The 25,944-nt window shown below is 49.3% G+C and overlaps 1 protein-coding gene across 3 annotated transcripts in view; it reads right to left on the bottom strand.

Moving 5' to 3' along the window:
* Positions 1-2,345: 2,345 nt before the first annotated feature.
* Positions 2,346-25,944, bottom strand: part of Ninj2 (ninjurin 2) — an 82,509-nt gene continuing 58,910 nt past the window's right edge. Inside the window, exons 2-5 of one of the 3 annotated variants that reach the window (XM_036182267.1) lie at positions 25,752-25,939; positions 4,166-4,397; positions 3,520-3,704; positions 2,346-2,698 (exon numbers count right to left, since the gene is read on the bottom strand). In XM_036182267.1, the coding sequence (XP_036038160.1) occupies positions 3,538-3,704; positions 4,166-4,319 (321 nt within the window). In that variant the 5' untranslated portion in view covers positions 4,320-4,397; positions 25,752-25,939 and the 3' untranslated portion in view covers positions 2,346-2,698; positions 3,520-3,537. Of the gene's footprint in view, positions 2,699-3,519; positions 3,705-4,165; positions 4,398-12,087; positions 12,171-25,751; positions 25,940-25,944 lie in introns of all 3 variants that reach the window. The other 2 variants (XM_036182268.1, XM_036182266.1) reach the window with 2 other exon arrangements.

Raw genomic sequence — 25,944 nt, 5'->3', positions numbered from 1 at the left:
AAAAAGGGAAGAAAACGTGTACTGTAAGCTTAGCACTCCTATGGCCTCGACTTCCTGCGGAGAGAGCCCCAGCCTCCTGGCCCTGAGGAGAAGAAGAGGTGAAACCTGGCTATCTGATAATGGGCAGGGTAACATATGGGGGGCCAAGGCAGGAAGAACTGAAAAATGGTGAGTTTCGGGACAACAGCCGTTCCCTTTTCTGTCTTTGGCTACCCCTTCTGTCCCCTGATGTCACATACTTATCTTGCACTAATGGTCCCCTTGCTCCATGCCTGGGACTTTCTACTGTTGCTGCTGCTGCTGCTGATTCGCCAGTGGTGCGTTGGATGCTCGGGTATTAAACCCAGTCTGTGAAGAGGGCTCAGCACAGCGCCCTTGCTGCCTTGAGAAAGGGCTGCACTCTGCAGAGCCTGCCTACCATGCTGTGAACGAGAGTGCGGCATTTGGAGCTGCAGGACCCACGTGGTGGGTGGGCTCTGTGAGTGCCAAGAACGGTTTGGCACGTGCAAAGTGGAGCCCCCTGGAAACCCACCGGGCCTTGCCTTTAGGCAGTCAGAAGGACAGGGTGGTTCTGTTTATGGGTTGTGGCTTTCTCAGCCCCGCTCAAGCCTTCTGCCCTTTAGAAAAGGCACATAGGAAGTAGGCTGAGGTTGGACAGCTGGAGTGCCAGGCTTTTCTCTACAGCCATAGATTCTTGGAATTGTGCTGGAAGACCAGAGCAGTCCCAGCGGCCCTCCTGCTCTGTTTCTGAGGACTGGAAGCCCTCTGGGCCTTCCCACCCCCACCCCCCACCCCTACCCTGCTCATGCGCACCATCTCCCTCCCAGGTCTCGTGCCTTGTGTTTGAAGTCTGTTACCTCCTTACCATCTGCCTTAAGGGAGAGGATAATGCTGTGGGAGGGGGAGGGAAGAGGGCATAAACTCAGCAGAAACAAAGGCTGTTTTCCTGTTGCCCAAGAGCCAGGGGGCGACACTCGCGGCCCTCAGCTGTCAGGCTAAGGTCTGTCCGTGGCCTTCCGCCTTGGTGCTTGCTGGCAGAAAGGACAAGCTTCCTGTGTTGCGGTGTGCTTGGGAAGGACACCACACTGTTCTGCCTGTGTCACGGTCTCAGCAGCTCAGGTTACTGGAGGCGGCAGCCTCAGCTAGAGAGACTTCTCCCTGCCTGAAGAAGGCTGGCTGGGACCATGCAGCTGTAGTCCCAACACTTGGGAAGCTGAGACAAGAAGATCAGGCGTGCAGGGCCAGCCTAAGCTACTTAACAAGAAGCTGTCAAATAAATAAATATAAGAAAAACCTTTTCCGAGTGAAATGAGGGTACCCTATTCATGCTTTGCAAGTATGTGTTGACCTTCCTAGTTGCATTTGACCTAGGCAATTTTTTGTTTTGTTTCGTTTTGTTTGAGACGGTTTCCCTGTGTAGTTTTGCGCCTTTCCTGGAACTCACTCGGTAGCCCAGGCTGGCCTTGAACTCACAGAGAGCCACCTGCCTCTGCCTCCCGAGTGCTGGGATTAAAGGCATGCGCCCCGCCACCACCACCACCACCACCTGGCTGACCTAGGCAATTTTTTAATTTTTATTTTTCAGGATTTTTTTAAAAAAAATTATTTTATGTTCATTGGTGTTTTGCCTGCATGTATGTCTGTGTGAGAGTGTTAAGATCCCCCGGAATTGGAGTTACAGACAGGTGTGGGTGCTGGGAATTGAACCCAGGTCCTCTGGAAGAGCAGCCAGTGCTCTCAACAACTGAGCCATCTCTCCAGCCCCTATTTTTCTTTCTTTCTTTCTTTTTTTTTTTTTTTTGAGCTGAGGATCGAACCCAGGGCCTTGCGCTTGCTAGGCAAGCGCTCTACCACTGAGCTAAATCCCCAATCCCAGCCCCTGTTTTTCAAGATTTTATTTTATGTGTATGGATATTTTGCCTGCATGTATATCTGTGCACCATCTGAGTGCCTGGTGCCCATGGAGGCCAGAAGAGGGCATCAGATCCCCTGGAACTGGAGTTACAGATGGTTGTGAGTCACCATGTGGGGTCTGGGGATTTAACCCGGATCATCTGGAAGAGCAGCCAGTGTTAACCACTAAGCCTTTACTCACTGAAAATTTGTATTCTTGAAACATTACACCATTAGTGTGAAAAGTATAGTAGGTTTATCGTAGAGTCTTTAAAAGCGTGTGTGTGTGTGTGTGTGTGTGTGTGTGTGTGTGTGTGTGTGTGTTCATCAGAGCTCAGTGACCGGTTTTGAACGTGCAGATGACAATGATCCCTTTCCAGGACACAGATGACGAGAGCATCCACACACCAACCTGATTCAGAGCCCATGTGACTGAAGACAACAACACTCACTTGGTGGATTTTCAGATATCTTTATAGATAGACTCCCATTTTGCAGAAAGGGAAAACTGAGGCTTAGCACAGAGGGTAGGAATGCAGTGGAACCAGAGTCTGCAGGCCATGTAGACTCTGATTCGCAGACCCAGTTACTGTGGCTGGAGGATAGAGTGCCTGTTGCAGAGGCTGAGCTCAGGCCTCCAGAGCAAGGTGCGATTACATCACCCTGTAAAGCTGCACAACTGAATCCAGGTGCTGTGGGCAGGAGACAGGGGCGACTTCATTGCTCTTGAAGCTCTCCTGGAGGCTGCAGAAAGTGCTAGCTAGCCTGTCAGGGACAAGGGCTGAAGCAGGTCCAGACCCGGTTCCTGTAGGGAAAGACAAAGACAAAGGGAGGGTGGAGCCCATGCAGCTCCTCTGGCTGCACCCAGTCCACCAGGTGAGGTGAGCAGAGAAGGGTGCCATTCAGCAGTTTGCTGCCAACTCCGGGGAGCGTTGTGAAGGCGGCTGCTGGCTGGTGCCTATCGGTAGTGTCGGACACTGTCAAACACCGAGTCGAAGCCACAGCTCTATCTTTTTCTTGCCCACAAGCCACAACAGCCACGAACTACATTGGCCCTCCACCCCTTCCCCAAAAATCTACCTAAAACCTGGCTGGGCGTGGCACATCTGTCATCCTTGGTTACATAGGGAGTTTGGGTCTAGCCTGGGTTACAAGAGGCACTCCCTGAAAACAAGCAGCAGAAGAACTGAAGGATCATACCTCCTTCAAAGCAAAGGCCTCAGGGCAGGCCTCACTCAGTCCCGCTCATGGTACATGCACTGACTTGTGGGAGGCTCAAGCCTTGAACATATCACGTCACTCATGGTGCATGTACTGTGGGAGGCCACTTATAAACCAGCACTCACTGTGAACGTTCTGTTGGAGGCTAACGTGTACCGACACTTACTGTGCATATACTGTGGTTGGTTCATGGATACAACACAGTATTCGTGGTGTGTGTACTATGGGAGGCTTACACATGTATCCCACCACTCATGGTGTATGTGCTGTGCAAGGCCTATCAGCCCTTCAAGAATTCCCTTGTCTTAAGGCTTCTAGACCTTCCCCCTTAGTGTGGGAAGGGAGAGCCCTCTTACTCCAACTGCCAGAGGCAGAGAAGGTCAGTTGTGAGCCCGTGCATCTCACCTGGGACCTAGGTAGGGATTAAACAGGATTGCTGGAGGTCCTGGCAGCCATGGAGCCTGTCTTGTGTGCCCCGAAAGCAGTGATAAAAATGTTGATGACCACGGTAATGAAGACCAGGGTGGTGGCAGCGTTGTTGAGCTGGTTTAGACGCCATTGGTTTGCTACCTCATTCAGGTTCAGCCTGGCTGTGGAGACAAGAGGATCAGGGTGGGTTGGGGGTGGATGTAGCGGAGCTGAAGCCTGGAGCTTCCCTCTCTCCACCCATGAATTTGGAGACAGCATGGCTTGAGAGACCCTCCAGGAAGAAATCACTGGACTGAAATGTGTTTGGGTCTTCTGACCAGCACATGAGGCATCCCATGTGTGCTTCACAGAAAGGGAGCCAAAACATCCTCTAAGAGGGGAGGTGTGCTTGCTGTATAGAAGACTGCCACCAGCTAGTGGGGTCAGTCATTCAGCAGCTATCGAGGAGTGCCCACCCGTGGGATATGAGGAGAAAGAGGTGCCCTCACTGTAGCATCTGTTACTTGGAGATCTAGAGAGGGCTGACTCTGTTAGGTGTCTAGTTTCATGTGGGATGCAGGGGCCTTTCCTACCACCAGGGGGCACCAAAGCAGAAAGTCTGACTGCAGGCTGGGCTCCTTACCGATGACCACAAGAAGAACGCCAATGACTACTTGCAGAATCAGGGAGACACTGATCAGGGTGACGAGGGTGGTGTAGTACTCTAGGGATGGCCCCTGCTCCAGCACCACTTTCAACCGCGTGGCGTTGGACATAAAGAGCGCCACATCCAGCATGCTCTCCGCCACACTCTTCTTGGTGGCATAATGGTTCAGATTGAGAGGCTGGTTCCCTCGGGCATTGGCATGCCCGCGCTGTACGAGAGGAGATTCTGTTAAAGGGGCTGTGAGGGATTGGAAAGAAGACAGGGGTTGCCCGGCGGTGGTGGCGCACGCCTTTAGTCCCAGCACTCGGGAGGCAGAGGCAGGCGGATCTCTGTGAGTTCGAGGCCAGCCTGGGCTACAGAGTGAGATCCAGGACAGGCTCCAAAGCTACAGAGAAACCCTGTCTCGGGAAGAAAAAAAAAAAAAGACAGGAGTTTTAAATCACTTCCCAAAGGAGATGGAATGTCCACTTGGGTGACAGTGACAGTCTCCCTGCTGAGCTTATGACCTGAAACCCATGAAGGGTTGGATGGATGAACAGGTGAGTAGTAGGTGGACTGTTGGATCAATGAATTGGTGGCTGGAATCTCTTTGGACTGCTAAGCTCCGAATTAATTAGCGCTGCATTGTGTGATCTGCTTCACAGAGGGCCACTAGTCCCTCACACCTTCACATAGTCAGATGAAGAGAGGGAACAGAAGAGGTCTGCCACCTGAGTGAAATGGAAATGATACTTCCTCGGGAATGGCTGGCCCTACCCTAGCCAGTGCCTAGATCAAGAGTTCTAGAGCTTCAAGCCCACTCCAGCATGCCCTGATTGGCAAACATGGGCTGTTAGAAAACTCATGTTCAGAGCAATGCATACTAGTTGAAAGCTCTTAATTTTAAAAATTGTTTTTGGGAGACTGGAGATATAGCTCAGTAATATAGTACTTCACAGCATGCCCAGGCCCTAGTTTCAATTCTTGCCTGCTGAAATAAATTATTATTGTTATTATTATTATTATGGTTTTTTGTTTTTCAAGACAGCATTTCTCCATGTAGTTTTGGTGCCTGTCCTGAATCTCGCTCTATAGACCAAGCTGACCTCGAACTCACAGAGATCCACCTGGCTCTGCCTCCCAGGTGCTGGGATTAAAGGCGTGTACCACCACTGCCTGGCCTGAATTTTTTTATTATTATTTTAAAATGCAATTATTTTTGAGGTATAAAATAAAGATCTTGTTCTCTCTAAGCCACTAATTTCAAAAGATGAAACCATAGTATAGGCCGTATATGAATCTCTGATTTAGACCAGGAAAGTCAGAGGGATGCTACAGGACGTCTGTAGTCACTCAAGAGGCCTTGGGAGATCAGTTTGGCAATAGTGCTTCAGGCATATGGAGCTAGAAGACACCAGAAGCAGGGAGAATTCTGTGGTGTGATCTCACAAGGCATGACGGTGACCACCTGTAATCCTAGAATGAGGAAGGCAGGGTGTCTTAGGTTTCTATTGCTGCAAAGAGACACCATGACCACAGCAACTCTTAGAAAGGAAAACATTTAATGGGGTGGCATACACTTCAGAGGTTTAGTTCATTATCATCATGATGGGTTCATGGCAGCATGCAGGCAGACATGGTGCTGGAGAAGGAGCTGCGAGTTCTACATCTTGATCTACAGGCAACAGGAAGTGAATTGAAACCCACACTGGGCATAGCTTGAACACAGGAGACCTCAAAGCCCACCCCCACAGTGACACATCTCCTCCAACAAGGCCACACCTACTTCAACAAAGCCACACCTCCTGATAGTGCCACTCCTTTTGGGGACCATTTTCTTTCAAACCACCAAATGGTAAGAAGAGCAGGAGTTTGAGGTCAGCCTGAACTGTCTGAGACTCTGTCTCAGAAACACAAGGGGCAGGCTGGAGAGATGGCTCAGAGGTTAATAGCACTGATGGTTCTTCCAGAGGTCCTGAGTTCAATTTCCAGCAACCATCTATAATTCTTCTGGCCTGCAGGGATGTATGTTGGCAGGACGCTGTATACATAATAAATAAATAAATCTTTAAAAAAAAAAAAAGATTTATTTATTATGTATACAGCATATATGACTTCAGGCCAGAAGAGGGCACCAGATCTCATTACAGATGGTTGTGAGCCACCATGTGGTTGCTGGGAATTGAACTCAGGACCTCTGGAAGTCAGTGCTCTTAACCTCTGAGCCATCTCTCCAGCCCATAAATAAATCTTTAAAACAAAAAACACAACAAAAACCCACAAGGGTTAGTGAGATGGCTCAGTAAGTAAAAGTACTTGCTTCCAAAGCCTGACAGCCCAAATTCAATCTCCAGGATGTAGTATGGGTGGGTGGATGATTGGGTGGGCCTGTAGATAAATGTGTGAGTGTGCAGGTGTATGGACTGGGATGGGGGATGAGAGAGACAAGATTCAGGGAGTTTGGATGTTTCTTGTACTCGGCATGATTCCAGCAAGTTGTCCATATCCCTTCACATCTTCACATTGCTCAGGTAATTAATTATGTAGAGCACCTTTGAGAAGGAGAAGCCTGTTTGGTCAGAACCTTTGGGCTTTAAAGGAAGTCAGATGTGGTAGCTCACTTCTGAAATCCCAGCACTTGAGAAGCTAAGAGAGGACAGCTGCCATGAATATAAGGCTAGCCTGGGCTAAATTGTGTCTCAAAAATAAATAGGGCTGGCTAGATGGCTCCACAGGTAAACATGCTTGCTGCACAAGGCCTGAGGAGTTTGCTGTCTGGGACCCACCGTGGAAGGAAAAAACCCACTCCTGAAAATTGTCCTGACATCTACACCTAAGCCATGGCAGGCATAATAATAGTAACAAAATTTAAAATAAGCACTAATAAATATACCCAAGATGTCCTAAAAGTCTATTTGGATTTGAATACGGTGGCTCAGGTCTGTAACCCCAACATTCAGGAGGCTGAAGCATTGGGTCACTTGAAGTCCAAGGCCAGCCTGGACTACATACAAAGTGGCCCTGCCTCAACAAAGAAACAAAGAACTGTACACACACATTCAAACCCTCTGTTTTTGTTTTGGGTTTGTTGTAGTTTGGTTTTACACACACACACATACACACACACACACACACACACACACACACACACACATTAGCTAGGGCCTCTCTATTTATAGCCCGGGCTAGATTCAAACTTGCCATCTTCCCGCCTCTCAGCAGAGGTATGCACTCCAGCCTTTGGCAAGTTAGGAATGCATGAGAAGAGGTGGGGGAAATCAGGTGGATACCTTGGTCAGGACATGAGACTGGAGAGCCATAGAGACTCTTCATTAAATATAGACAGCACACCTGCCAGGAAGACTTGATGCTGAGTAACCCCAAAATTAGAGGAGGCAGTCACTATCCACTCGGCCCCTGGTCTTGACCCACTGTGCTACAGGCTGCTCACACCAGGCACTGATGACCAGTTAGTTTTCATAGCCATCAAAATCAGACTGAAGGCCCTATGGGCGTAATTCAGCTGGTAGAGAGCTTCCCTAGCATCCATAAAGGCCCAGTACAACACAAACAAATCCTGGTGACACACACTTGTAATCCTGGAGATATATATGAGTCTTTATGGGGTTTATTTTCTCTGCCAGTTAAAGAATGAAAAGTGGGTTGGGGATTTAGCTCAGTGGTACAGTGCTAGCCTAGCAAGCGCAAGGCCCTGGGTTCGATCCTCAGCTCAAAAAAAAAAAAAAAAGAATGAAAAGGAAACCAGGCAGTGGTGACACACATCTTTAATCCCAGCACTCTAGAGGCAGAGGCAGGTAGATCTCTAAATTCAAGGACAGCCTGGTCTACAGAGCGAGTTCCTGGTTTATCCATTCCCTGAGCTATGTGGAAGAGTTGGCAGAGAGATGCATTGTTTAAAGGCACTGCCTAGGGGTTAAAATAGCACCCTGCCAAGCAATGGTGTACACCTCTAATCCTAGCAGAGGAAGCAAAGGCGGATCTCTGAGTTCGAGGCCATCTTGGTCTACAGAGGGAGTTCCAGGACAGCCAAAGCTCCACAGAGAAACCAAACCAACCAACCAACCAAACAAACAAACAAAAACAAAATTGCACCCTAACTCACAATTGTTAGGAAATAAGTTAAAGTCCTTGGCTCCCCTTGAACCTCTGAGCTAGAGCAGTGACCACTACCTTAGGTTGCTTTTGTTTTTGTGGGGGGTGAGGAGGAAGCCTCTGTTTGGTTCCCCCAACACGCTCCTCTCTCCCCTCAACAGGCTCTTCTCCTTCTTCCTGTGCCGTGCTCTTCTAGTGATAATACTTGCTTTGTAGCCACAGCTGATAACATTGTATCAATAACTAGAAGCCGCCTGGGGAAGGACCAGGGAAACTCAAAGGCGGTGAGCCTGTGCCGAGAGCTGTTTTAAAGCAACAAGTCCACGACAAATGAGAGACTGTCCCCCTTAATCCTAAAGCACTTTATGAAACGCACATCTACGAAACGATAAAGTCATTTCAAACCCCCAAAAATAAAAAATAAAATTGAAAACTAAAACCCAGAGGCTGGAGAGATGGCTCAGCTGTTAAGACCACTTGCTGCTCTTGCAGAAGACCCAGGTTCAGTACCTAGCACTCGTGGTGGCTCACAACTGCCTCTAACTCCAGACCCAGAGGATCCAGTACCTTCTTCCAGACTTCCCCGGAAGTCTGCAAGCACATGGTGTACTTACATACATGCAGACGGACAGACAGACCACTCAGATTATAGATATGAAACAGCAGTGCTGGCCCATTTGGTAAGGTCTGTTCTGAGTCACTAAGAACAGATCAACATTCTCCTACTCCCCCCCTCGCTCCCCCCACATATACTGAGCTGATACCCACCTCCTCCCAAGCCCTTCCTTACCCATCCTCCAAGACCTTGCTCCTCCTTCCAAATGCAGCTCACTTGTGGATCAAGAGTTGCTAGACTGGGCTAGCTCTAAACTTGCAGTGGGCAAGCCCTAATTCAAATCTAGCCCTGTGTTTGAACACTGACTGGAGGTGAGGCTGGGCGGATAAAGGGGTACTGGCTGGGTGAGTTCCTGGGAAACAGACCTTTCCAAATCTCCACAAAACGTGTTGTAATTTCTCAGTCTCTTCTCTCTCCCTCCCTCCATCCCTCCCTCCTCTCTCCTGGTTTCCTGGCTTGTCTCTGTCTTGCCAGGGCTTCACACGTCCACATTCTGCCATTGAGCCCCACTCCGGCCTCCCAACCTTTTGTTACTGTCTCTTTAAGAGCCTGTTTGACAGAGGATGTGGGACTCACTGTAGGAGGTGTAGGCCTCTCTGAATTCAGGTCTCTCACTTTCATTTTGCTTTACTACTGAGGCTCCTCTCCCGAGGGCCAGTTCTCCTGTGTCCACAGGGTGGCGTGCGAGATTCACAGAAGCTGCTTGGGTGCTGGGTGTCAGGTTGACATTTCAGCCCCAAGGAAGTGCCCAGCGCCATGTGACAGGCTGGGATCGCTGAGGAACCCCGGGACCTGAGCCTGAAGACTACACAAGTGAATAGCCTAGGTCTTTCCAGACACATCTCTGAAGGGACAGTTAAAAAAACCAATGCTAGCTGAACTTGGTGCTATTGCCTGTAATGCCAATCAATACATGGGAGGCTGAGGCAGGAGGAATGTGAATTTCAAGCCAGCCTGGGCCACATGGCAAGATAGCAAAACAAAACAAAGAAATACAAAGAAGCTGGGTCTGGGTGGGTTGAGAGGTGTGGGAACTGCCATGGTCCTGGAGCCCCGGGGCAGGAGGAGTGTCAGAGGTAGCTGCTGTGAGGCCCTGGAAGAAATTGCTTTGAAGAGGGTCCCCTCTTTGGATCTTTGCAAGTGAGGAAAAGATTTTTCCTGCCCTCCTGGACCTGAGATGGGATTGGCTATTCCCCTAAATCCTACAGTAGAGCATCCTCTTCTCCTTAGCTCCAAGCCCACCAGCAGCTCCATCAGGGATCTGGCTAAGGGAGGGGCATAGGATGACAGCCAGTGGTGCCTCAGAAGATCTGGCCCTTTAAGGTCAGAGCCCAGGCGGGTCAGAACAAAGGCCCGGGAATGTGGGCTGGATCAGGGAGCAGAGCCATCCAGCGTGAGTCATTTATGTTTCATGGACTTAGAATTCCTGGCTCCTACTTGCCTCGGCCTTTCCCATGGCCAAGGGACAGCATGTAGGGCCTGTCTGCAGAGCTCGTACCAGGTGACTGAAGGCTCCCATCCAACTCCAACCCTGCTGGGGGGAGGGGTCCATGAGCCTGGGATCCTGGCTTGGGGGCTCAGTTCTACCCAGAGTGTGGGTGCTCAGTTTCCTATTTATAGAACAGGAGGAAAACCAGGCCCCTGGAGGAGAGGCAGACTCTTCTTCCCCAGAAGTAAAGACAGAATCCAAGTTGTTCTCTTCCTTTCCTAGTTTGAGATCTGTCTCTCTCACAGTGCTCATTTCTTAGGGTCTTCCCTTAGCCCTGTGTTTTCATTCAGTAACGGTGGGACCCTGAGTCTAGGGTCCAAGAGGCCCTCTTCAAGGTGCACAGCCCCAGAGACTCCAGACAGCTGGGGATGCCTGGGAACCTGAAGGCCACTGAAATTGGTGTGAGTTGGAACAGGGGGGTTGCAGAGGGAGTAGCGGGTAAACTCAGGTCCATTCTGGGGCCCAGAGTACCTCCAGGACCTAAGAGTACATGGGTTTGGTAATTGGAGTGGATAGGTAAAGGGTGAGCACACCAAAGATCTGAATTCCTCTCCTTGCCTTACCCCACCCATTCCAGCTTACAGCTCCCTTAGTGCTCTGGCCAGGCCCTACCCGGCTCCCAAGACTGGGGATCCTGTTCCTTCAAGTCAGCCCCATATTCAACCCTTCATCTTTGCTGTTCTGTGTTCCTGCTTCTTTACAAAGCTAAGGTGCTCAGGAAGGGACCGCCTCTTTTAACAGAAAAGTAAACATGTTGTCACGTTGTTTATTGACACTCTGGTTATCAGGGACCGTGATGTCCACCGGCTCACTGTGCTTTTTCTTAGAAACAGAATTACAGGGATGCTGTCTCACAGTGGGGTGGTGGGGGGTTGTATCGTGGAAGTTGGATAAGTAACTGTTCTAAGAAGAGCCTACAGAGGCCTAGAACTCAGCACGGTGGGCACTGCCAGGAGGTGCAGGCCCAGGAAGCTGAACGTGGAAACCCGGGTCCCTTCCCTGCTCTATCAAGCTGAAGTGTGAGCAGGCCAGCTCTCCCAACCTGGGCCTTGTCTGTGGAAGTAAGGAGCTCAGTTCTTTTTAGCAGAGCTATCTAAGAATAGGAAGGCCCCCTCCTTTGGGTGGAGAATCTCAGGGTTGAGGATATCTGCTGGGAAGAATTGAGGCCAGGCAGCTGTGGGGCCAGGCCCGGGTAGAGACAGTGAATCACTTTGCCCTCTGCAGCTCCAGGCACTGGTGACCTTTGGGTCAGTCACTGCTGTCAGTTTTGAGAAAAGCCATGTGGGCAGTCTTTCTGCGTGTCAGCTCAAACCCAGGCTATACACAGAGTAGCTCTAAAGGAACCCTGACCAATGATGACCTTTCAGTTGGCAGTCTGCCTAGGAGTCTAGCCAGGAGCACCTGAAAAGTTGGTGGTTAGTGTCACGCTTCCACAGTCTAATCTTCCACCCCAGAAAAGGGTGGGTCCAGCCCAGGCAGAGTAGTAGTTTAAATAATGACATCAGGAAAATTATTCTACTAACGGGTTTTAAGTAGGTGTTGGAGTGCTCTGCTGCCCTGTCAGAATCCAGCTTGGGAAGGCGATGGGCCTGCCCACTGTGTTGGAGTACACATACTGGAGCCATGTAGCCCCAACATACTGTATAGCCACGTGGACCCAACATCCTGGAACCAGGTAGCTCATGGTTGTGGAGGACATACCTGGCATCTGGCACAGCGTTAAATACAGGACATGAGTGAGCTTGGTTCTCTTAGCTCTGCAGAGTAGCTGAGAGCGTCACCATCTAGTGAGCAAAATGCAGAGAGCACAAGTAACTCACCCCAAACCACACAGCAACATTTCCCTGCACTCTGTCCTGGAGTCTGTGGGTTAACCGCTCCCCTACTACGGTGTCCCAGAAGCTCAAAAATACTTCAGCTCTAATGATAAACATATGAGTGATGCATGGTGGCACATGTCTGTAACCTCAGCACTCCGGAGGCTGAGGTAGGAGGAAAGCAAGGAACCTGGGAAAGAAACGAGACAAAACAAAGAACCCTGAAGATGAAATATGTGGTATGAGATGGCAAAGGCAACCTGGTAGTCTGGCAGGGCCACACTGCTCAATGGAAGTCTAGCCCTCAGCCCCAGTGAAGCTTTTGCTCCAGGCTTTCCTGAGTCTTCAAGGGCTGTCCGCAACCCCTGCACTGCTGTGGGAAGATAGGATGCAGACATACATGAAGGTAAACCTTGGATTCAAAATGTTAAAAGGAAGCCAGGTGGTGGTGGGGGCACACTTTTAGTCCCAGCACTCAGGAGGCAGAGTTCAAGGCCAGCCTGGTCTACAGAGTGAGTTCCAAGACAGCCAGAGCTACACAGAGAAACCCTGTCTAGAAAAAGAAACAAACAAACAAAAAGAGAAGAGGGTACTGAGGAGAGAATCTGGGAGAATAGGGTTGACTGCAGCTTCTTGGGGTGTGAGATGTGAACATCTGCCCTGTTTGCTGAGTGGCTGCCGCTGAAGCGCCCCTATAGAGTGCTTGCCTGTTATTCATGAGGCCTTGGATTTGGTCCCCAGCAACAAAGGGGAGAAAAGGAAGAGAGAGAGAGAGAGAGAGAGAGAGAGAGAGAGAGAGAGGAAGAAAGAGGAGAAAGAGGAAGAAGGCAGGCCCTTGAGAAATACTGAACATACACAAGATAAGTGGACAACCCCCCAATTCAGGATTACCCTCCCACGTGGTCCTATTTTAAATAATCTGCTCTGCCCCAGGGCCTGTCCCAGCCCAACTTTCCACGTAGGCATCATTTAGCTTTTTCACAAGCCCCAGGGACTCTCTCTACCATGACTTTCTCCACGCCCAGGCCACGCCATACTACACCAATGTCCCAAGAAAGGAAATGTTCACACAAGCCCGATGACACTGTGTGTCCCAGGTCCCTGCTCCTGCACTCGGGCTGCGGCCTTCTCCCTTCTGGGCCACTCAGCCTGTCTCCCTACTTCTCTCCCCACCCTTCCCCACGGGGCAGGCTGAGGCTCTGCCTGTGGCCCAAGCAGGATGCTGAGAAGCGGTGCCACACATTACTCATCACCCCCTGAACACACTCCACCCTTCCCATCTGCTTCTGGAGGCCTGTCTGCCCTACGCTCCTGGGGGAAGTGCCCCTCTCTTCTAGACCCCTTCCCTGCCAGGTACACCCCACCAGGTACTGACAGGCTCTGCTCCCCTGTCCGTCTGTCCGTCTGTGCTGGCCTTTGACCTTCTTTAAGCCTCTAGATGGCTCCCTCTGCTCTTGTCTTTCCCACCCCTTTGGGACCCAGGCTGGTCTTGAACTTAGGACCATTCTGCTTCTGCTACTTTAATGCTTGGATGGCAGGCTTGTACCATCATGCCCAACTACCCTTTAGAGCCTCTCCTGCATATTCTTGGATTGCACAGTGCTCAGCTCGGTGCCTTGCTTCTGTTTGGTGTGCAGTGCATTCTGGGATCCTGGGGAAGGGACTCAGTGTCTCAAGGATTCTACACAGTGCTCATCCAAGTATACTCCCAGCCCAGTATTAGATTATTTTACTTTCTTCAGGTTTCTTTTTCCCCCACAAAATAAAAAATCTTTAGGGTGAGGCATCGGGAACATCACCTCCGGGACAGGAAGTGGCTTGGGACGGGTACCGGCTCCACCCTGAGGACTGTCTTCTCTCCTCTGGACTCCACTCAGCTGGGACCCTCATGAAGGGTTAATAGGCCGGGTGCTGTCACTATCTTCAGGCCAAAAACCCACAAAAGCGCAGACTCCTGTGGCCCTCTGCTGGGGGCAGGTCCTGTGCCTCCACTGTGCCGCCCTTGGCTTCCCATGCCAAGAGCAGCGGTCTTGCCCTTCAAAATCAACAGCGTCTAATCCGCGGTAGGGCGGGGTGTCTTTTGCGTGTTATTCTGGTGATAATCCCTGACTGGCCTTGAAAGCTCCCCCGGCCTTGAGTGCAGCCTCAGTGGGAGGCTCCTGTTCTTGCTCCAGGCAAGAGGCCTGGGCTACAACACAGCGGCACTAAGAACCAGGGGCGTGGCCTTCGGGGGAAGGGCTGTGGTGTTGCGGTCGGTCGTCCAGCAGGGGAGGCCAGGAAACAGCTCAGAGAGGCCCAGGTTAGCTCAGCTCCTCCCGGGCTGGAATCCAAGTCCTCTGATGCACAAGTGACAAGGGGCCAACAGGGTTGGTCCTTCACAAGAGGAGGAGGAATGTGTAGGGAGTCTGCAAGGGAGGGCTTGCATGGATCGGCGGAGCCTGCTTGCTCTTTCTGGGGAGCTTGTCCAACTCCCCGGCAAACAGAACTTTGCCTGTGGCCTTCAGGAAAGACTACTCAGGAGTGCAGTTAACGTAGATTTACCATACACAAACTGCCCAAGAATCCATCAGTTCTTGCACAGTACCTACTACACTCCAGACCAGAGCACTATCTGGGTTAGCACTTTGCTCTGGGGTTTCTAGACCAGTTTGGCATTTAGTTCTCTTTGGCTCTGGGGCTCCCCCAAAGCAGTATTCCCCAAGTCCACTAAGTGGATCCACTCTTTAAAAGTCAAGTGAAGGAGTTAACATGTCAACAGTCAAATAAAGAGAGTACGGCTTGCCAGGCATAGCTTTCACAGTGTGCGTAACTGGCCCCCAGTTTGTAAGTGAAGGAAAAGCCTGGGCTCTTTCTTGTGTATGGTTCTCAACATGTGTGGATTTGAAGTAGAAGCAGTGGCTGCTGGGAGCACACAGAAATGAAGGTACTGGGCTGGAGGTGTGGCTCAGTGACAGACCACTTACTTCCCTTTGGTGTGTAGGCTTGATCCCCAACAGGGGTGGGGGCTGGGTAGGCAGATTCTCATGGCTGAATCAGACACTCAAGGGAGATGCACCAAGTGGTGCTGGTGCAAGGCTGGGTATGAGGCCCACTGTCCTGTCTCCCACTCCTGGCTGCGCTGGAGGGGCCTCCTCCTTTCAAAGTGCCTGGGCTACACAGAATCATTCTCCTTTTAATTCATCCAAAAGCACCGATTTTTACAGAAAACTGAGGGTCAGAACAGTTCAGTGATGCTGCCCAGCTTTTAAGTATTAGAGTTATTGGGATTTGAACCTGGGCAGGTTCTAGGACTTGGGTTCTTAAGCCACTACACCATACAGCCCTGGAAACAGGTTTCTTAAGCCTCGAAAGGCCTGGTATAGAGGTTCACACATTCAATCCCAGTGCTTAGGAGGCTGAAGCAAGAGGACAGTTTAAGTCTAACCTGGGCTTCAAGAGTGAGACCTTGCTTCAAAAAACAAAGAAACCCTCAAAGATAGAACCAGTCTAAAGTATTTTAATGTAGTAATTCTAGATCTTTCCACAGAAAAACAAACAAAACCCATGTTTCGTTTTATACTATCAGTCTGTGTGGTCTGGCAGCTTCTGTCCTCTATACCCATTATTGCCACACTATTGCCTTGCTTAAGAGAGCCTGAGGCCCCTTTTTCTTTTCTTCTCCTCCCCACGTGGGCACTGAGGCCTCATGGGTGCTGGGGAAGCATTCTATCACTACGGTGCATCTTGAGCCTCTGAGCCTCTTGTTTTTTCCAAGCCTTGATGAAGAACCTAAATCCAGAACAAAAAAATAAAGAAGAAAAGAGAGAAAGAAAGAAAAACAAAACAAAACACAAACCCAAGACTTAGTCTCCAAAGAACGACAAAACCAGAAGTTAATTATGAAGCCGAATGTCAACATTGCACATGATGGTGAAGTAAGTGAGTTTGGTATGTCCCCACTAGAACGCACATTTCAAAGGCAAGGATTATTGGTTTGGAATGTAAGACAATTAGAACAAGAAGTAATAATAGTTTCTGGCTGTCGTCCAGGTGACAGGGCCCCATGAAGGAGATGATATCTGACAGCTAGATGGGAAAAGGGGAAGGTGGTGAATTTCCCACCCCGCCCGGCCCTGCGAGAGCCTGCCAAGGTGCCTATTTAGTCCAGTTCAACAAACACACACCTAGCTCCTATCATGTGCAGGCATCAAGGATGCAATAAAGATCCCTGCCTGCCTCAGAGTCCTCTCCTCCTGATCTCCCCAAATGGCAAGGTTTAGCAGGAAATAAAGTACATGAACTGGGAAGCCAGGAGACAAAAGACCCTTTGACCCACCCCAATGGGAAAGCTGTAGAAACTATGGACTTTGCCTCACTGCTGTAGCACCTTACCAGACATAGCAAGTGAATGAATGAATGAATGATGCATCCATTCAGAAAAGGCTTAATAGAATGAAGAGGAGTTCAGCTCTGTGACCCTCTCCAATGGAGCATCTTGCTTGCTCATCAAGGAATATGTAAGTGTCTCCTGCAGCATCCGTGGTCCTGGCCATAGATGAGAAAGACTACAGATGAGACAAAGAGAAGAGGGTGCTGGGAGTGCTGAGTCAAAGCTGGGGTAAAAAACAGTCCTAAAGGGGGCTGATTGATGTGCCAGCTTCCATCAATTACAAGGGGCCTCTCAGGACCCAGACCCAGCCTAGGTGGATTGCCCTCATCCGGCACCCATCCCTTCCCTTCCTAGAAGTGAGCTAGAGAGCTCACGAGGCTCTCTTCCTTCCTCAGGGTTCCAGTGCCACCGTGCTGAGCCCACACCTTCACTCTGTGGGGCACTCGATTGCAGCAGACAAAGCTGAGGAAGATCAAGGGGGAATGCACAAGCAAGCAATGGCAGAATTGTGTGTGGAGCCCGGGATCCGACTGGAGCCCGCCTTCCATGTCTTTGCTGGGTGACCTCAGGCCACCATGAAGCCTTGCTGCTTCTCTGCTTCCTGGTGGGTGAAGGAGTCTTCTGGAAGACTTCCCTCTCACCAGAAACCAGCATAGGCCTAGTTTGGATTTAGCAAACCCATAACACAGTTTACTAAGTAAGGTCAAGGGACTCCCACGGGAAACAGCCGAGCATCAGGCTCTGGCAAACTGGCCACTTCTCTGTATTCCTGACAAGAGACAGAAACAAAAGCTTGTGCATGGGAGCAGCACCCTCTCACCCACTGAGCCCCATCCCCAGCCTGTTCCCTATAGCTGGGACAGTCTCCTGTGGCCCTGGCTAGCATAGTAGCTGAGGATGACCTGAATTCTTGATCCTCTTGCCTCTACCTTGCAAGTGCTGGGGTTACAGATGCTCATCCCCATGACTGTTACCCAGGTGGCATTGAATTCCTGGTCTCAACAACCTTCCTTCCTCTACCTGCTGAGTAACTGGGATTATAGGCATGTACTTCCATGCCTGGCCTGACTGAGGCCTATTTAAAAAAAAATAATTTTTTATGGTATGAGTGTTCTTCATGTACACCTGTCCACCAAGTGCATGCCTGGTGTCCTCAGAAACCAGAAGGGGGCATCAGATCCTCTGGAGCTTGAGTTACAAATGTATGCCAATCACCATGTGGGTGCTAGGAAAGGAACACGAATCCTCTGGACGAGCATCAAATGCCCTTAACTACTGAGCCATCTCTCCAGCTCTAGTATGCCTTCTTTTTAAATAAATAAATGTATTTATTTATTGGAAAGGGATGTAAGGATGGAGGTCAGAGTTCAATTTGGGAGGTGGTTCTCACTGTGGATATCACTCTGTATAAATAAAATGCTGATTGGCCAGTAGCTAGGCAGGGAGTATAGGCGGGACAAGCAGAGAAGAGAATTCTGGGAAGTGGAAGGCGGGGAGGGAGACACGGACAGCCGCCGCCGTGAAAAGAAAGAAATAAGGTACTGGTAAGCCATGAGCCACATGGCAAAGTATAGATTAATAGAAATGGGCTAAATATAAGAGTAAGAGCTAGACAATGGTAGGCCTGAGCTAATGGCCAAGCAGTTTAAATAATATAAATGTCTGTGTGTTTATTTTACAAGTGGGTTGTTGGACTAACAGGGCTTGGTGGGGGCTGGAGAGAAGGTCTCCAACTACAGAAATCCACCTTGTTGAAGCAAGGCCTCTCGTGTTTCTGAGCCGTACCTTTTTCTCCAGGCTAACCTTTGCGTTCCCTTTCCGCTTCCATCACACTGTAGGGATGCTGGAATTGCAGATGCACACCATTGCATCTGGCTTCTTTCCCTGGTCACAGGGAGTGAACTCAGATCAGCTGGCCCACAAGACAAATGCTTTTACCTGCTGATCCATCTCGCCAGCGGCTCTTTAATACCCTTGTTAACTTAGTATTACGTCCTTCCTTCCTTTCTTCCTTGGGTTGTTTTGTTTTGTTTTGAGACAGGTTTTTCTGAATAGCCCTGACAACCCTGGAGTCCTCTCTGTAGACCAGGCTGACTTCAAACTCAGAGATCCGCCTGCCTCTGCTTCCAGAGTGCTGGGATTAAAGGCATGCGCCACCACGCCTGGTGCATTATGTTCTTTCAAATTCTCTATATACATCCTCTCATTCATTGTTCATCAAAACCCTCAGTGGAAATCTTAGAGAGATTAACTTGCCCAACGTCACACAGCTGGGAGGTAGAGTCAAGATTTGAACACGGGTCTGTCTGAGGTCAGTGTTCCAAACTCCCAACCTCTGAACCGTGCTGACCAGCACTCACAGCTCTTGTTCTTTTGCCCTGGTCATGAAGGTTGGAGCTCCAGGGAAGTCAGTTCTCTAGTGTCCAGAGAACATATACATATTCTGTACATGTGTTGTGGCCAGTAAGTATACCAGGGGTGGATAGATGGATGGATGCAGAATCGCCTGTGTACACTGATCCCACCTCAGCACTGGCATCGTCCTGCCTGGAATATTCTCTGCGGCCCAAGGCAGTGACCCAGGGTAAGGAGTCAGATGTCAACCCTTCATACCTTCACCTTCTAAAAATACTAAGCTCTGCTTGTCACCACGCAGCTATCTGGTTGTTCCATGTACGGTCCCTGTCTGCCACCTAGCATCTGCTCTCTCGAGCCTTCTGCTAGACAGCTACTCCTCTTATCCCATGGCTTTCCTGTAAGACCAAGGCCAGAGAACCCTTGAGCACCAGGCCAGGCCAGCTCCTCAGGCTGGACTTGGGGACACCAGGCAGGTTTGGGCTTACATGTGAAAGCCAGTTGTTCCTTGCCAGGGCTCTGTTCCCAGGTGTGTGTCCTGCTAGTTTATATGGAGTTTGAGAGCTGTGGACACTCAGGACACTGGAGTCGGGACTCAGCACTGACAAGTTGCCATGTGACTTGGGACCTCTGTTAGTCACCTGCTAAAAAGGGCATAATAATATTACAAAAGAGTGATGTTATCATCCTATTTATAAATATATCTATTTATATGTATATCTAAGCCTGATAGGATAGAGAGTAAACTGTAACAGTCTCATCTCTAGGCTATCCTAAGACAGAGTCTTTTTTAAAAAAAATTATTATTTCATGTGCATAAGTGTTTGCCTGTATGTATATCTGTGCACTACATGTATATCTGATGTCTTTGGTCTGGAACAGGCATAGGATTCCCTGGAACTGAAGTTTCAGACAGCTGTGAGCCACCATGTGGGAGCTGGGAATTGAACCCCAAGTCCTCTGAAAGAACAGCAAGAGTTCTTAACCACTGAGCCATCTCTTCAGTCCCTATGGACAGATTCATTTTATTCCTTTGCTTTCTCTATTTTTTTCTTGTTTATTGATTGGTATTGAGAATTACACCCAGAATCTTGTACATACTAGGCACATGTTCTGCTAAGCTCCCATAATGTATTATATAGTTACTTTTCTTGTTGACCAAATACCTGCTAAGGAGCAGCTTAAAGGAGGGAGGCTTTGTCCTGGCTCACAGTTTGAGGGCATGGTCCACCATGGCAGGGAAGACTTGGCATCAGGGCCAGGCACAGCTGATCACATTGTGTCCACACTCAGAAAGCAGAGAAGCCAGATGCTTTAGTAATTCATCATTCTGTTACCCAGCATTCATCTGAGACCCAAAGCTGCTGGCAGGCAAGTGGCTCAAGGCAGCAGGTGCTCGGCAGCAGACAGGGACAATCCAGGGACACCTGGATAGCTGTGCAGTGACAGGCAGGGCTCAGTTCCTCTGTATTTTCAGAAGGTAAGGACATGCAAGGTTGATACTTGCCTCCTTACCCTGGGGCACTGCCCTGGGCTGCAGGGACCCAAGTCTGGTGCTGCCTGCCTTTGAGGTAGATCTTTCCAAATCAGTTAAACCTTTCTGGAAACACAGTCCCAGATGTGGCAGCGGGTTCCATGACAATTCTAACGTCAGTCAAGTTGACAGTTAAGATGAACACTCTTACATGCTTTTCTCACGCGTAGGTGAGGCATTAAAGGACAACTTCCAGGTGATTTTCTTCTGTCAACCACGCGGGTCCCAGAGAGACAACTCAAGTAGTTAGGCCTGGCAGCGGTACCTTTCCCCACTGAGCCATCTTGCCAGCCTGATGGTTTGATTTTAAGTGTTAAAAAAGCCAGATATGGGGCTGTTGATATAGCTCTTGGGTAAACCACTTATCTAACATGTTTGAGGCCAGGAATGTAGCACACACTTGGAATACCAGCCCTTAGGAGCAAAGAAAGGAAGACCGTGAGTTTGATAATAGCTTGGGTTGCAACTTGAAACCTTGTCTCCAAAAAGAAAAAGAAAAAAAGAAAAAAAAAAAGTGAAGGCAGCAGAGCACTAAACCAAGTGCGGGGGCTGTCTTAGGGCTACCTTCTTGAACAGGTCCAGAGAAGCCAGCAGCCCTCTTGGAAATACAAGAGGGAAGGATTAGGGATCTCTGGCAAAGAGGACCACAGGTCCCAGGTGGTGTCCACTCTGTGTCCTGGCCCAAAGTTGTTCTCTACATACTGAGATTTCCCAGCCTCGTCTGGCTTGATCCTTCTGTTTGGGGTGAGTGGAGACTCTCTCCTCTCAGGCCGTGTGCCAGCAAGGCTAAAAGGTCTCGGCTCATTTCCCAAGAGCCAAGTTTAAGGAGCAGTAAAAAGCACAAATGTAGACACCTTTAGAGCTGGAAGCGCAGAGCGGAAATCCCTTCTCATTGGAGAGGGTGACACCACTTCAAGGCATTCGGTTTTAAACAGTGGGCACTTTCCCTGCAGCGGGGTATTGTTTGCAGCCTGTGTCTAGCCTTGTTCTATAAACAGAGAAAGAGCTCAAACAGAGAGAACCTTCTACCATCACCAGCAATGTCCTCCCCAGGCTAGGGCCGTAAGGAGACAGCCCTCTTCTGCCTCAGGGACTGTTCTCAGGAAGGAGGCACTGGGGGACACGGTTCCTTGGGCTCTAGAGGTGTGGAGAGGCATTCAGATCTGCATGGAAGGGACCTACCCATCCCAACTTCAAGCCCTTATTGCCTGCAGACAGTAGAACTGCCTAGGATAGAGGTGCCATAGCAACGGACAAAGTAACCAAAGGGGAACCGACATTATAATCCTCTGGAGACTATGTCTGGGTAGAGTGGGAGTGGACTAAGTCCTGGCCTGGATCCACGACGAAACCAGAGTGGGTCAGGGGTCAGAATTGGGTCAGCAGGTGAGGCTGCACACCCTGACATCTGGATCGGGTCTTGAGACGGTGGCTGGCTGCAGAGCCCTAGGTATATAGACATGCTGAAGCCAGCACAAAGCCTCGAGAGACAGAACAATTGCTAATGTAACTGAAAACACACAGAGGGTGTAAAATATGTGATGGATTACTCAGGAAAGGGCATGTGCATGTGAGCAAATATACAGACTCAGTCACCTGGGACCTGGGGCCAGGCTGCCTTTAAGGATAAGCGAAGCCCAGACCTGGGAAAATGAAGTCATGCTCAGGGCTGTCTGGCCAGTAATATCTGGAACCACAAGGAGAGGTCCCTGGGCTTTCCAGCTCTGCTCTTTTGAGAGATGACCTCTCTTGGTTGCTTTCTACCTCCCTATCCTTCCTCTTCCTCTCTGGGAACAACCCAGCCGACTCTCCAACCTTGGGCCTCTGCAGCAAAGGTCTCAGGCATGTCACAGGCATGGAATACATATTTGTAGGATAGACAGCCGTCTTGTTCCCACTATTTGGGGTGCCCTGTTTATCCTTTGAACTATCACCAAGTAGGTGCTTCTTTCCTCAAAAGAGGTCCTTTCCATCATGAAGTTTTTGAAGATATGTGTCTGGTGCCAGCGGTGCCAGCGGGTCAGTTCCCACACTGGTGGGAACACACTTCCGGGTGGGTCTGTGTGTTGATACAATGTTGCCACTTAGTGACAGCTAAAACATGAGAAATGGGAGGCACCTTTCCGGTTCTAGTCTTTTTGAGAGTCTCAATATGGAGCCCAAAGTGCTGTGGATATCACTCTGTATAAATAAAATGCTGATTGGCCAGTAGCCAGGCAGGAAGTATAGGAGGGACAAGCAGAGAAGAGAATTCTGGGAACAGGAAGGCTGGGGTAGAGAGATGCTGCCAGCCACCGCCATGACAGGCAAGATGTAAGGTACTGGTAAGCCATGAGCCACATGGCAACTTATAGACTAATTGAAATGGGTTAATTTAAGATATAAGAACAGACCAGGTGGTGGTGGCTCACTCCTTTAATCCCAGCACTCAGGAGACAGAGGCAGGCGGATCTCTGTGAATTCAATGCCAGCCTGGTCTCCAAAGCGAGTCCCAGGAAAGGTGCAAAGCTACACAGAGAAACCCTGTCTTAAAAAAACAAAAAACAAAGATATAAGAACAGATAGCAAGAAGCCTGCCATGGCCATACAGAAGTCTCTGTGTGTTTACTTGGTTGGGTCTGAGCCGCTGCGGGATTGGCGGGTGAGAGAGATTTGTCCTGACCAAGGGCAGGCAGGACCAGGAAAACTTCAGCTACAGAGCCCAGGCTGGCCCCAAACTCTCCATTCTCCTGCCTCAACCTCCTCAGATTACAGGCTTGAAAACTACCTTGCTAGTTCCCAGGCCCACTCTTTACACCTGAAACTGTGTCTTCGAGGGTCCAGTTCATTAAAGTGTGCCTTGGAAGTAGTTTTTTCTGGGCTTCCATATGATGTGGTAGGCAGGCCTCTGGGAGTTGGGGCCAGGGATCCGAGCCTGTGAAAAGTCAAACTAACTTACAGACAATAAAATAGGGAAGTGAAGGGAAGTCCCAGTGTGAAAAGACCCTATATCTTTATTAACAGCTTTCTTTCTGGTGCTGAGACTCAAAGGCTGCCATACCGTCCCTCCAAAGATCCTTCACAGTAGCAACATTCTCTGAGAATATATATATTGAGCTGAGGATCGAACCCAGGGCCTTGTGCTTGCTAGGTGAGCTAAATCCCCAACCCCAGGGAATATATTTTTTTAAATCTTAGGATGAAGAAAATGTTATAAGCATGACATGAAATTTATAAGCCTTAAAGCAGTAGTTCCCAATTTGTGGGTCACAACCCCTTTGTGGTTGAACGACCCTTTCATGGGGGTCACCTAAGACCATCAGAGAACAGACATTTACATTAGGATTCATAATAGCAAAAGTATTGTTACAAAGTAACACTGAAATAATTCTATGGTTGGGGGTCACCACAACATGAGAAACTGTATTAAAGGGTCACAGCATTAGGAAGGGACCTTTAAGCCTAAAGGATCTTGTTTGTTTCTTTGTCTTTTTGAGACAGGGTTTCTCTGTGTAGCTTTGCGCCTTTCCTGGATCTCGCTCTGTAGACCAGGCTGGCCTCGAACTCACAGAGGTCTGCCTGCCTCTGTCTCCCAAGTGCTGGGATTAAAGGCATGCCCCACCACTGCCTGGCTCTTTGTTTTTGAAACAGGATTTTACTATGTTGCTCAAGCTAGCCCGGAGCTCACTGTATAGCCCAGGCTGGCCTCAGCCAAGTAGTGGGATTACAAGGATATGCTACCATACTTGGCTTCAACAACAATAAAGTTTTTTTTTTTGTTTTTGTTTTTGTTTTTTGGTTTTTTTTTTTAAAGGAGGCCTAGCTACATTGCTTAGGAGGTCCTTAAATTCCTGGACTCAAGTGACCTTCCTGGCTCAGCCTGTTAAGTAGCTTGGACTACAGGAATGTGCAACTGTATCTGGATAAGACCAAGAAGTGTCACTGCACAAAAATGAAAACTATTTGAACGCAATATTTCATGGCAAACACTGTGCAGACCACAAGCTCATTTTGTTTCATAATAATCCTATGAGGGTCTGAGGAGATAGCTCAGTAACAAGAGCTCGTTTTATAAAAACATGAGGATCTGAGTTCAAATCCCTAGCCCCCCCCCCCAAGAAAAATCCCAGCATGACTTTGTGTGTCTAAATACCAGTACTGGGGGACAGAGATAGGTGGAACCCAAGAGGTCATGCCAGCCAGAGAGTGAGTTTCCAGCTGAACAGGAGGCTGTCTTAAGGCAATAAGGTGGGGAGACATCCTCTTCTGGCCTCTAGATATGTGTGCACAGGCCCTGGCACCCACACTCACGTGCATGCACCACACACACATACAACATAAATGTGTGAACACACACACACACACACACACACACACACACACACACACACAGCAACTTTCATGTACTACCTTCATCCTCAGTTTGTAGACAAAGGACCTAAATTGGTAATTCCTCTTGTTAAAAAAAGTCAGAGATGAAACCAAGCTATCAAGCAGTTTGCTGTCTGATTTGGTTTGGCTGTGCCTTATGTGGCCACACAGAAGACTGGCTGGGGTACCACTCAAGGCCACAGTACAGCTCAGCTTGCAGTACTCCGTGGTTCCATACCCAGCACCCTCCCTAAAGTCAGAGGACAGTGACAGATGGGAAAACACTGTCACACACATTAAAGGACTGATTCCTTGATGTGTATTGAGGGCTTAAAAGAGAGGCCAACAGCTGGGAGGTGGTTGCTCACACCTTTGATCCCAGCACTCTGGGAGGCAGAGGCAGGCAGAGTTCTGAGTTTGAGGCCAGCCTGGTCTACAGAGCGAGTTCCAGGACAGCCAGGGCTACACAGAGAAACCCTGTCTTGAGAAAACAAAACAAAACAATAGAACAACAACCAAAGAGTACTCCATACAATCGCAGAGTATCCACATTTGCTTCCCAGCCTTCCAAATATTTTCTTTAACTACTTGGCTGAATCCATGAGTGTGGAACCTGCCGATCAAGGAAAGCGAGGATGCTTAGCCCAGAACAGACAGACATGGAAGACTAAACCAAGTAGGCCATTGCCTGCTGCAAGCCGTGAGAAGCACTCCTGAGTGACATGCTTCCAGTTGTACTGTATTTCCTCAGACACCGGAATTTGAACCTAAGGTCTCACACACATGCTGCTACTCAACTGTATCCCCACTATTCTCCTTCTCTTCCTCCCCCTCCTCCTTCCCCTCCTCTTCCTCTTCTTCTTCTTCTTCCTTTTTTACATACCCCTTCTTCCTGTAAGACAAGGTCTCCCTAAGTGGGCCAGTCTGGCCTCGAACTTACTCTGTGTCCAGTAGGCCTTGAATTTGTGATCTTCCTGCCTCAGCCTCCTCAGTGGGTTTTACAAACCTGTGCCACCTGCTTTATCACACAGTCGTACTTCAGAAGGACATAATGGGAGCAGCACAGAGGTCAGCCTGGAGTCAGTCTAGGCAGCCATACTGGGGTGGTGAGTATGGAAATGAGGCCATCTACA

This window comes from Onychomys torridus, chromosome 3 (genome assembly GCF_903995425.1).
Source record: "Onychomys torridus chromosome 3, mOncTor1.1, whole genome shotgun sequence".
Taxonomy (NCBI): domain Eukaryota; kingdom Metazoa; phylum Chordata; class Mammalia; order Rodentia; family Cricetidae; genus Onychomys; species Onychomys torridus.
The sequence above is the reverse complement of the archived record's forward strand: the minus strand, read 5'-3'. Positions and strand labels throughout refer to the sequence as shown.